Below are 12,500 nucleotides of genomic sequence, written 5' to 3'. Positions count from 1 at the left end.
AAATATCCACTTGGACAGGGACAGAGAGGTGACAAAGTCAAAGTAGCTTTATTGTCGATAACTTCACGTCAAGACATACAAAGGAATCGATAGTACGTTTCCCACTCTGCCACGGTGAAACATATAAAAGTACACAGGCACAACAGATTAAGTAAAAGATTCAAACAGTGGTTCAAAGTACTATATATATATAAATACTATAAATACGCAATGCAAGAGACTGTTAGCAAAATATCCACTTGTGGAAGATGACTGACATTTGATCATCTGGAATCTTTACAAAAAAACATGTATCGCTTGAATATAATCAACATTCACCTCTTACAAGAAGGATGGACACATGTAAAGCTACCAATAAAGCCAGCTGCCACACTACAATGACAACAGGTGACACAACGTGTAGGTATCACAAACAAAGCAAATACAGATCGATTTATGGAGTAACGCTATATATTGCATGTACGGAAGTACCATCTCCGATCTAACATAAAACGTTTCTCCTACGAAGTATAATGACACAACTGGAGACAGGTTCATCTACATTGTATTGTCAACTAATTGCTCTTACATCAAACTCTAAATGTTGTGCACGTACCGTTTTTGTTTAAGTGAAACAATAAATAAGTACAAATATATGTTCTACCAAGAACTGGCTGATTGACTGACTGACATAGGGCTTACTTAAACTTATCAGCTAGGATTTGGGAGTTTCATTCAGTTCGAAGGTAGCTAACTTTGTTAGCAAACAAGCAAGCTAACGGGCTAACTCCATCCACATATGCAGCTGTTTAATGTTTTTAGTTACAGTTTCACAAATATAATTCATGTCAGATACAATGTATCATAAGAATTATCATATTGTTTATAAACAACCCTGAATGCCTCAAGTGGGTAGCCACCTAGCTTGCTGGATAGCTGACAACTGAAAGACCGAGCATGGTCCCAGTGTCCACGGTTGTAAACAATGTCGACTTGACAATAATAACGTTGGTAAAACGGGTAGAATACAAAATAGCATGCTTTATTTCTATTGATGGTTGTCGTAATGATTCATTTAGGTCATTCTCACAAAACTCTCACCAGATAAAAGCACCAGAAAATCAACACACTTCGCTGTGCCTTCCTTCGCGGCGCGCGCCACACGATTTTGTAGCTCAAGACGCTTCTCGGCAGACTACACTAACGATCCTAGGGAACATCGATGGAAAAGAAATACAGACTATTCAATCAAAAACAGAGTAGTCGTTCCCTGATAAATTATAACCATGTTGTCCGTTCTTTTCGTGTCTTCACCTCTGGTTTGCCTTTGAGATTTAATGTCTAGCCTACTTTTAAATAATAAAACGACGGATATATAAATAGTAGCCTATGTAATAAAACTGAAACATGATGTTGGTGTTTTGGAGTGTTTCTGGAAAATCAGGCAACTCCGTGTTCGGGTCAAGAGGGCCAGGCCTCACTAGCTGAGTTAGTGCTGGGCACTCGGCGCATTAATTAGCCAAAATGAACATGATTAGAGGCTTAGATGAGGCAGGCACAAACACTCACACACTCTGAACTAGGTCAGGAAGGAAGAGTCCTGAAGTCCATTATCATGTCATCTGCGTGGTCACTGAAAGCTGAAAAAGTGCAAATCGAATAAGACAAATGAAACACAGACAAAAAAGACTGCAATAAAAAGCAAAGGAAGTATTTACAGCAATTGCCGCATGATGATCCAGCCAAATTACTGTAAAAATATTGTTTACCGTAATTGATACATACTTTTGCTACCGTCATTGATAAAGACTAATTAGTATCGAGGAGTTGAACTTCATAAACCCCAAAAAATATAATTTCAACATTATGTTTACAACTTGTCCTGCGTCTGACGATTAGAGCCCATTAGCCGGTACGCTTACTGTCGGTAACCATTAGACATCCTCTACTCTGCGCAAAAATCTGTACAGGCTATATTTTTTGAATAATGATGTGTAGGCCTATATTTATTTTTTTTGACCGTGCAAGACCAATTGTTTATCGAGATAAAAATGCTACAAGAAAACACAAGATTTTGTGTACACCCTGGCGTTGCCAGCTTCCACCATTTGTTGTGAAAGTATTTATCTGAAGGTGGAATCGGGCTTTACAATGCACTCAAACCCAAACAGACAACAGTCTTTACACGCTGTTTAGCCAATTTCTCGGTTTGTTTCTACGCCGACCACAAAACACAAAGCAAGACAAAAACACTTTTTTTTACTTTTATGTGGCTCCATTGAATTTGTAAAGGCAAGGAAATCTAAAGGAATTCTCAATGTTGTCTTAATGTTATGAATGTTGTCTTCAGTAGGCTACGTCTATCATTAAGAAAACATCAAATATCATCATAGGCCAATAAAACATTGTTCACGTCGCACAGACAGGAACACGGACTTGGACCGATTGAGTCAAACACTGCAGGCTGAAAGAGCTTTTTTTTTATTAAGTTGTAGCCTGCAGTGAGACATGGATGCGCACGTTAACGGAGCGCTCCGTTTTTGTTAAGGGGTGACATGGATAATCACAAACTAATTTAAATCCCATAATAAGCATGAACAGGTAGACCCATAAGATAGGGAATCGAGAACCTCGTGAGAACAGCAAAGAAAACAATGAGCGCACGCGATTCTTGAGAGCAGCCCGTATAAATAATTAATTGTGTGAACTATTGGAAACCAGCAAGAGCAAATAGCACTTTTATGGATAATCAATAAAACGCGCTTAATTTTGCCTCACAATTGCAAATGATCTTAAAGCTGCAGGCCTATCCCGTTTCTTAGTGTAGCTAATATTGTTTTATTTGGATTAAATCGCTATATCCCCCACGGCACACAGTTACCTTCATAGCGAGTCGGGAATTATTTATTTATTTAGCAAATGTGGAATAATTTCAGTAGGCATTATGCTTAGGCAAAAATAATTAACAGACCCAGTGGCAACGCGTCACAATAAAACACTCCTTAATGAATCGTTTAGCTGCAGATTATCATCCTGTATGAGTTGCAGTAGGCTAGTCCTCAGAGATTTAGAAAATATGAACCATTAAAAAACGCTTTTCCATTCAAATACGAGACTTGTAGAATGTCAACTAACCAACACAGATTGGTTTGTGTTGGGATAACCATGGGATGTACAGGCCTACAATACGTGCACTAAATGCAATGTATTATCACATGATAGACCGCCAAGTCAATGGAAAAAACAAACAAACACATTATTATTATTATTAATATTAATATTATTATTTGTATAGTTTATTATTGTTGATGTTGCTATAATTATTATCATTATACTTATTTATTATTGTTGTTATTATTATTATTACTATTATTAGTATTATTAGTATTATTATCATTGTAGGTCTGTAGGTTTAAGGTTTTGAGCACACACAAGGCCTATCCCAACTGTCTTATTAGTTGTAAGGAAAATTAGGAGAAAGTGTAATGTGTCACAGCTGATCCAGCTGACTGGTAAGTATGCCTCTGAAATCCCTTTTGAAAAAGGAAGGCCAAAATGACTCATTACGCCAGTGTTACTGTGTGTTGTATCCATGTCACGCTTATTTACCATGCGCGCTTCCCTCGCATGTCGGTCCGTCAGCTCTTTACCTTGCCCCGGTTGTGTCTTTGTCGCTGTCTCTTTTTTCCCCCGCACTTCAAAAAGATGTTGAGGAGGCTCCGTGTCCATGTGTTCCCCTCTGCACGGGCTTGTCATTTTCGGTTTTGGCCACACCCCTGCAGAGATCCTCCCCATCTCCCTGATATTTCAAAAACTAACTCGGGACAATAGCAACGAAGGCACGCTTAATTCAATTAATTTGTCCGTCTTGTCAATCTCGGATAAATGGCCAATGGCAACCTCGTAAGAATGATCTGAAATCTGAGGGGTTGATAAGGTTTTCCCACCCTGTCAGAGCGCGAGCTGAGGAAAAGGGGACTCTTCCCGGGTTCCTGAGGGGAGGTAATTTGCACGGATCAAGGGGCAGGCGATGCGAAGTATAAATAGTGTGACTTCAATAGCAGATCACCAGCAGGTCTCTACTCCGCACAAGAAGAATTGGCCGAGATCTAGTACGTTTAGCAGAACACGGGCTCGAGAGTTGCCAGCGACATCACCTCACATTTACGTCGACAAAAACGAAACACTATTGATGTCTTATCGCGGGCTGTTGTTCTGGAACTGAGAAACAGAGAGTGAGCGAGAGCGAGAGGAGAGCACCTTTTTTTTTTAAACTGGAGCAGTGATGGAAGAACTCACCGCGTTTGTGTCCAAATCTTTTGACCAGAAAGTGAAGGAGAAGAAGGAAGTGATCACGTACCGGGAAGTGCTCGAGACCGGTGCATCGGTACGAGGCAGGGAAGGTCTTAATCCCGAACCCACTCGCGAGGAGGTGACTGCTATAGCACGGGGAGGAGCGCGATCGCCAGGCAGGGAACCGGACATGCTCGGGCCGGAGAGAATGAGGGATGCGAGCAGCCCCAAACTCATTGACGGTAAATACACACATTTTATGCTCTTTAAGAATGTCAGACATTCTTCAACAATGGCATCTAAATTAGAAATAAATGGATTTGTGCATGTATTCGGCTGGTGTATTTAGTTTAGTCGTGCTGTTGTTTGGTTCGAAGTGCAGAATGGGCTGAAAGATTTTTAACTAATTCATATAAATATGAGAAAGACATTCCTAGGATGGAACACAACATCACAAGTTCTTTAAAAATAGTAAGAAGCACGTTATCGGTTTGTTTTACCTGCCATGCACTCGTTGAGTTCGTGAATAATTTCTTAATTTCCTTCAATTATTAGTTCTTAACTCTGACCTTGCATCAGATTAAATGTGCCAATAGTCAGTTGCACATTCCATATATATGTATAAAATATAGAATATGTAATAAATATATATATTAAAAAATAACCCCTATAGGCTAATACAAAACGATGTATATATGTCAGTAAGTGCATCAGTAAAAGCACAGGTAAAATGGCTGGACGCACCTGTAAATTGTCTTTGCTGTACCTCAGAGATGCAAACACCAAGCTTTAAAAAATATGTCCAGTTTACAATAAATACACGCAGATTTATAATAATGGATGATGCAATTATAATTTAAGATGTATTTAATTCAAGAATATGATATTCATTTGTCTAATCAGCATCCCGTTAAGATTGCTGCCATTGGAATAAGAGAACATTTAAATATGAACTGTGTAACAAGATAATACTAGTCGTTGTATTAGTATTATTATTATTATCATTATTATCATTATTATTATTATTATGACATATATTATGTCGCCTAAGAAATAACTAGGTAGGAGGTACGGTTCCTTACAGAGCTAATTATTCCACAGACAATCGACATTGCTTGGGAGCATTGAAGTGTTTTGTTATTGAAGTGACTGTGAGGATACAGCGCTTTTAACCCGCAGCTTGCTCCAAATGCGAACAGTAATAAGCATGTCGTGGCCATGTTGGGCTAAAATGCTTTATGCATATGTATAAGCAATAAATAATTTAAGCCCTCTCTGCAGGACTACAAAACATCAGTGACCGATCTGTGTGATGCTGAGGGGAATGCCATGTGATCGTTTTAAAGGTTGCCCATGTGGGGACTTCACTGTTGTCCCAACAACGCCTGAAAGTCAAGGCCCTTAGCTGCTATTCCCCCTGAAATACCTCCGAATTTCCCTGCGCTCCTATATACCTTTCTCTCTTTTCATTTCGTTTTTCATTCTATTTCCCCCTGTGAAGGCAACGCGGATATGAAAGAACGAAAAGAGGACTCTAAACCGGCGGAGGACGAGAGCCAAGCTAAAATCAAGCAGCGGAGGAGTCGGACTAACTTTACTCTGGAGCAGCTGAACGAGCTGGAGAGGCTCTTCGACGAGACGCACTACCCGGACGCCTTCATGCGGGAGGAACTCAGCCAGAGACTGGGGCTCTCGGAAGCCCGCGTCCAAGTAAGCAGCTTTCTCTTGTTTTAAGGGGATTTGTAACGCTGCATTTGGCTGGAGCCCGTGTACCAAGGGGGGTCTGGGCTGGCAATACGCGGGCATGGATGCAGTAGATCGGGGGGGATATATAAAATGATGTCGAGTTCCTCTCCGAGTGGTGTTTGATAAAGAGAGTAAGATGGAATAAAAGAGAAATGTCCTCTCGTTAAAATGTTGCCGCGTGGAGCACGCTGAGTCTCTGGAGAGGAGGATGTATTGACTCTGCGCCTGGTTTATTCATGGCTATTCAGCATTTCCCTCTGATGTGCCGTACAGACACCAACCCTCGGTAGGACGCGAACAAATCCGCTGATTTGACACTGGCAAAAGAAAGTCCTAGGTTTTGAGAAAAAAAAAAAGCATTAAAACATTGAAGTTAGACGTGCAACAGACCATGAAAGCAGTTTGTACGGTTTTGGTTGATAAATGTGTGTGGGTCTGTAAACATTTACAATTTACGGCTAAAGTGCTTATTTTTGAATGGTGTTGGTCTTGTGATGGACTAGGCCACTGAATCAGTTTACAGTAAAACGTTCACATAAATGCATGGAATTTTGAAACACACATTTCTAATTTCTTCTCGGCTTAACAGACATCTGCAAGCTAAATAGATTTTCTTTCTTTCCATCTTTCTTTCTTTCTTTTTATATTGGGAAAGACCATCTGCACAGAAACATAATAAGCCCCTTCGTCAGAGGTAGAAGATCTGTAATAGGAGAAGGGAAATTGAACCGCATAATGACAATGACCATACGTTGGTTCTGATGTGATTTATCAAAAGGAATAATATCTGCTTTCTGCCTCTGTCGTTCGCACAAAACCAGCACAGGGGGACGAGAAGGGGATTATTCGTCCTCTCGTTGTAGGCCTATACGTCTTTTCTGGTTATTATAAAACAGACGATAAAGACCTCCGCGAAGAAAAAGTTAAATGAGTGGCTTTTTCTGCCGCTTCACCCAACGCTAGCTGGAATTTCACCAGCGTGTATTGTGTCCCAAACACGGGGAGAGTAGGGAGCACAGCTTAGGATTTACATAAATTATGTATAATTTTTTGCAAATAAAGATCCAGTGTGCCTTGTGTTCTCTGTATCAAAATAATAAAACTGCCACACTCATCGTCGTGGTCTAAGCGGTTGCTGTCATTTAATGTGTCACTGTATTTTGATAGAGAAGGAAGATAATATTGGACATGAACGAGATCATTAGGCGCCCTCTGGTCGGGTTTTGCACCGGTCGTAGCCAGTGCAATAGGAGTATCGATCGATTATAAATATCGACAACACAAAAACATATTCATATTGATCAGCCAAGACTATTTATGTTAAAGGGATGAAACATTCTTTGTAAAAGCCAGTAAAGTGAAATTGATAAACTGTGTTGTGGGTTAATTTATCCAACGCGCTGTGGGGGACTCAGAGTAGATTAACATAGTAATGAGTAGCCTAATCTGCCAGCTCAGATAGGGCTATACTCATAACAAAAAATAACAACGTTTTCTAAAGAAAATTTACAGCGGAGAAAAAAAACACGTATCTTCAAAAAGGCTTTGTACTTGACATGTTATGATAGTAATTAAACGAAACTGCAGTGCATTAAACGCATCAGTAACATAAATTTCCTTGCAGATAAAGGTAATTAATTTAACCGACCACTAATGAGGGGACTCTCCTCAGATCGCTCGGCTCAGATGTCCAAAACTGAAATCTCATGCTGCTATTCGATATCAGAGAGTCAATTTGGTTCTTCTGGGATGGTAATCTATTGAAAGATGAAACCCACTGCTGAGAAGGTTATTTATTATAGCGCAATTCGGCCTGCACGTTTCGATCAAGCGTGTCCTCTCTCTCCCGGTTATTTATTCAATTTGTGATTTCGTTTTTTTTGTGGTCAACTGGCCGTTTTCAATTTCACTTTACCGCCCCAGTGTTGTAAATGTAATAATTAAAATCTGGGGTGAAGCGGCATGAATATTTCAGTGCTCCTCTGGGATAGTGTTTTTTTTTTCTGCGGTTGTTGTCATTTTGAGAGGACTTACACGTGCCCTCACAAGCACCTGTCAATCACAGCCACTAATTAATGTCTCTCCCCGCAGGTTTGGTTTCAAAATCGGAGGGCCAAGTGCAGAAAGCAGGAAAATCAGTTACACAAAGGTGCGTTTAAACTCCCAGTCTCTTACGTGCTTCATTTCATCTAAGCAAATTGGAAGATGCAGTCAAGGAAATGTTTTGATTTTAAACATGACATTTTAACATTAAAATGAGGCTACATCATGCTTTAGGTAGCCTAAATATTTTGATTAGGATGTTACTGACATCTAAATCACATGATATATGGTTGAAAGGTTCGGGCCGATGATGTTTTTGATTTCAGTATTGTTAAATTAAGAGAAACAGTGGTGTAAACATGTAGTTCGGAGTCGGTGTTTAATGTTTCCAGAGACTCTTTTCGCTGAGGTCCCAACAGCTCGGCAGCTGAACATCAACTCAAACTCCGTCTCTTTGCAGGAGTACTCATCGGGGCTGCGAATCAGTTTGAAGCATGTCGTGTCGCGCCATATGTCAACGTGGGAGCTTTGCGGATGCCATTCCAACAGGCAAGTCACTTTCAAGCCTGTGGTCTTTGACAAATCGGATGCCCAGAGTGTCGCCTTGGCACCGGCCGCGTCCAACTGTTGTGGGATGGAGACTGGTTTTCAAAGTGCTGTCATTTGCACTTGTCATTTGACACTCTTTCTAGGATCAAATTTCATTAGGCTGTTTAGGCCGGAAGTCTATAGCCCATCTGACAACAAACTGTATAATCAAAATACAGACCTAATTTCTGTATGTGATATCTTCTCTCAGTAATGTACATTATGAAATTGTAGGCATAGGCATTATATAATTCGTTTGTTCCCTACGACTTAAGGCCACTTGGATGGAATGCCTAACATTATATGTGCAGCCGTAGACATACCTAGACCAATGACCTCACAGTGGTTAAAGATAGGCTATGGTACCATTTTCACCCACAACATTAATGCTGAATCGATAACAGGCGGGCCTCTTATCAAGTTAATGTGTTTCTCCCTCTCTCCCCATCCGTGCGTCCGTAGGATAGTCATTGCAACGTACCGCCCTTCTCCTTTCAGGTGCAGGCTCAACTGCAGTTGGACAGCGCCGTGGCCCACGCGCACCATCACCTGCACTCGCACCTGGCGGCGCACGCGCCCTACATGATGTTTCCCGCCCCGCCATTTGGGTTGCCCTTGGCGACGCTGGCAGCGGAATCTGCGTCTGCCGCGTCGGTGGTGGCGGCGGCCGCAATGGCCAAAAACAGCAACAAGAACTCCAGCATCGCAGACCTGAGACTGAAGGCCAAAAAGCACGCGGCCGCGCTTGGACTGTGACATGCGGCATGCGCGCAAAACGTCTTGCGCCCCGGGCCGAGGGTTGGCGGCGGCGCAGAGCACGGAAGCGCCTGGCCTACACTTTTACACACAAAACAAGGACCTTATTTATGTTTCACGAAGGACAAACAAGCATAGGACAACTACACGGATAGGCTATTTATGAAATATAAACAAAGCGAATAAACTGTGAAATGGACAAGAACTCTGGATTCTCCACCGTGTGTTTACACAGCTACACTATTTAGAGGGAGTTGTAGAGACACGGAGTGGCGACGGGGCAGGAAGGAGAAGAGAGATGTCTACAAAGACGAGTAAATAACGCAGCTGGGACGTTCGACTCTGTGTGACAAAGCGAACTATTCTGCAGTGTTGCTTTAATACATCATTAGTTGACTTTGAATATAGAGGCTGGCCTCGTTTTATTTGAAACACGAGTTTCCCCTCACCAAGGAAACGTGGATATTTGTGAAGAACAACAGAGAAACCATGAAAGATGAATCTGGACGGTGTTTTCTCATTGCGAAATGAGACCCACACCAAAACAGTGTTGCATGAATTTCTTTCCTCACGGATGACTTAATTTAAACGCCATTTCATATCCATGGCTCCGTTCATGGACAATTGCCAATTGAGGAACTTAAAGCACTTGAGTATTATCGGGGTTCGGGGCGTTTAGCCAAGGGATGTCAGCGATGGGTGAAGTGAATCTGGTCAAAGCAAGCCTACACCACGAAAGGACTTAATTGGGCTTATTTAAGTGTGTTGAATTTTACCCAGGCGACCAGATTCTCCATTCAAAGCAAAGTGTCCACATAAACTGAAGTCCAAATGTAAGGTCTTGTAACAGTGATACAGTATTTGACCAAACAGCTTCCTCCCAAGTTACTAAATGTGGTGATATGGTACGGGAATATGTAAAATATGTTAATACATAAGATACAAAATTATTTGGGTTATTTTGTGCTTCACAAACATTTTGTGGGAACATTTTGGGTTTTCATGTTTGAGTTTTCTTCGTGATTAAACCATGTGGATTATCTATGTAATGTTGATGTTTTTATAACGTTGAAAGTAAAACGTACCTCTGCAGCAATCAAGGGACTCCTTACATGTCATTTGAATCAGTTTGGCATTTTTAATTATTTTATGTTAAATGTGAAACGTGAACTCACCTGACCACGACGTTTTCAAGTCACAGTACAATAAATCAACAAAAAACTTTTCTACAACAGCGTTGTTCCTTCTGTATGAAATATATTACAAATATGTATATTTGCACTTCTATCATTTCTGTAGCCATCGGGTTTCACGGTATGTTATATCTAATACCTATAAAACATTGCGTACCATTTATAATAACCAATCCAATGTGTAGAGTCTGATAAGATGTTGTTAGTATAATAATACCAAATCGTTAACAATGTGATATAATTTGGCTTTGCTGGTAGCATAATAAACTACATGTAATGTTTGAAATTGATTACGCAAAGTAAGTCGCTTGGTATGTCATGATGTTCCGCATGCTGGAGATTAGAGTGCTGCGGCGATTAATCACTCTGAAATATCAACCGCAATATTCTGTTAAAAATGGTCATAGCCATGGTTAAATGTCGAATAGAATTTCACATATGATGTGACGGGCATTGCCAATTAATCCACAACAGTAAACCCTTTTGGGGTCTCATGAGCTGGAGGCCAAGTAGGCTACAGGGGTGCGTTTCCCAGTAACAGTATCTCTTGGCGTTTTATGAAGACTTGAAAGGTGTGAAGTTGTTTACTTCTCTACTAATGTTTCCCAGACCATCTCTTAAGAGCTCCCCTAAGACGCCTTCCTACACGTACCTTCATACTTGTGTCGGTGTTTCTGGAATCGTTTATGGTCATTCGCGTAGGTTTGTGTGCATGCGTGAGATGAGGATGATGGGCATGACTCCGATTGCAGCGCTCAGGTGATCAGTATTAGAAAGAAATACTACGAGGACAAATTAAAAAAGATCCCAAATAAAGACGGCTGTAGGCTAGATAGTATACTCATAAATTTGTATTCGCAATTAAAAATGAACAGTTAATTCATTTAGACCGACATTTTTTCATTTTATTTTATGAAGCACAAAATAGCAACACAAATCTTGGACTAACATTGCAGTCAGTTCATATGCCCACACACTAACACAACATTCTCAAATTCTAAACCGTTTGTTTTATATGAAAACTGTGTGAAGGTATTGCTAACAGTGGTCTAGACCCACCTTACGAAAGTATCTCTTTAGGCTTTAGAGAAGGTATAGCCTGTCCCGTCAAGTGGTACGGCCACGTAGGCATACAACGTCATTGACAGTGTTAAAAGCATGTTTATGACTGGATTTGTTGTTTGTCTCTATCAGCATCGACACAGTAGTTAATGTTCACCTTCCTGATTTGGAAAAAAAATGTCGACTGTTAAGCTATGTAAATTGTTAATTTGTGCCGATTTACAATCACTGCAATTGCATAAAAGCGTGTGCGCAATTGTACTGCATTCATACAACTAGATTGTCACTAAACTGCCCTTTGCAAGCTTACTAGAAGAGTAGGCGTCTCACAATCGCTTTAAAGCATAATGCTTAAACATTTTAAAACGATAGGCTACATAATTCATCTTTAGTTACAACTAATGGTGCTTAATAATGTCGGTGAAACACGTGCAATTCACTTTAATTCACTTCAATTCACTTTAATTATATGCAATATGATTCCATTCCAGTTACCACGGCACTAGAAAGGAAACGAGCCCTGCTGCAACCCTTGGGTCGACAATGCGTCCCTTTCCCCAGTGAAGTTCCCCACATAAGCTCCCCAGGACGGGAGCGCTAAACACCCACTTAACTGCGGAGACACAGCGCAAGGCTAGTCTCTCACATTGCGAGATGCCTACTGTATTTTGTATTAAACAAATAACGCGGACCTTATTTTCAGCACTCCATTAAGTGACGTTCCCCCTGCAGATTTCAACAGGAGAGCAGAATTTCTTAAGCTATTAATTAATGTTACTTTAACCGGTGCATTGAGTAAAGAGTGCTTGTGGATCTGGCTTTTGGGCAGAGTTCCGACGC

At 40.8% G+C, this 12,500-nt stretch overlaps 2 protein-coding genes across 2 annotated transcripts in view; one reads left to right on the top strand and one right to left on the bottom strand.

Annotated features, from left to right (window-relative positions):
- Positions 1–1,163, bottom strand: part of LOC308369983 (uncharacterized protein) — a gene marked incomplete at its 3' end in the record, with an annotated part of 71,257 nt that extends 70,094 nt beyond the window's left edge. The window contains exon 1 of the mRNA XM_080844542.1: positions 1,081–1,163. The remainder of the gene's footprint in view (positions 1–1,080) is intronic.
- Positions 1,164–4,264: 3,101 nt separating this feature from the next.
- Positions 4,265–9,405, top strand: shox2 (shox homeobox 2; the record flags this gene model as incomplete). Its single annotated transcript, XM_080844663.1, has 5 exons — positions 4,265–4,514; positions 5,774–5,982; positions 8,110–8,167; positions 8,522–8,610; positions 9,112–9,405. 5 exons carry the CDS (start codon positions 4,265–4,267, stop codon positions 9,403–9,405), a joined length of 900 nt encoding a protein of 299 aa, XP_080700789.1.
- Between the last annotated feature and the right edge of the window lie 3,095 nt (positions 9,406–12,500).

This window comes from Sprattus sprattus, assembly GCF_963457725.1.
Source record: "Sprattus sprattus genome assembly, chromosome: 9".
NCBI lineage: Eukaryota > Metazoa > Chordata > Actinopteri > Clupeiformes > Clupeidae > Sprattus > Sprattus sprattus.
The sequence above is the reverse complement of the archived record's forward strand: the minus strand, read 5'-3'. Positions and strand labels throughout refer to the sequence as shown.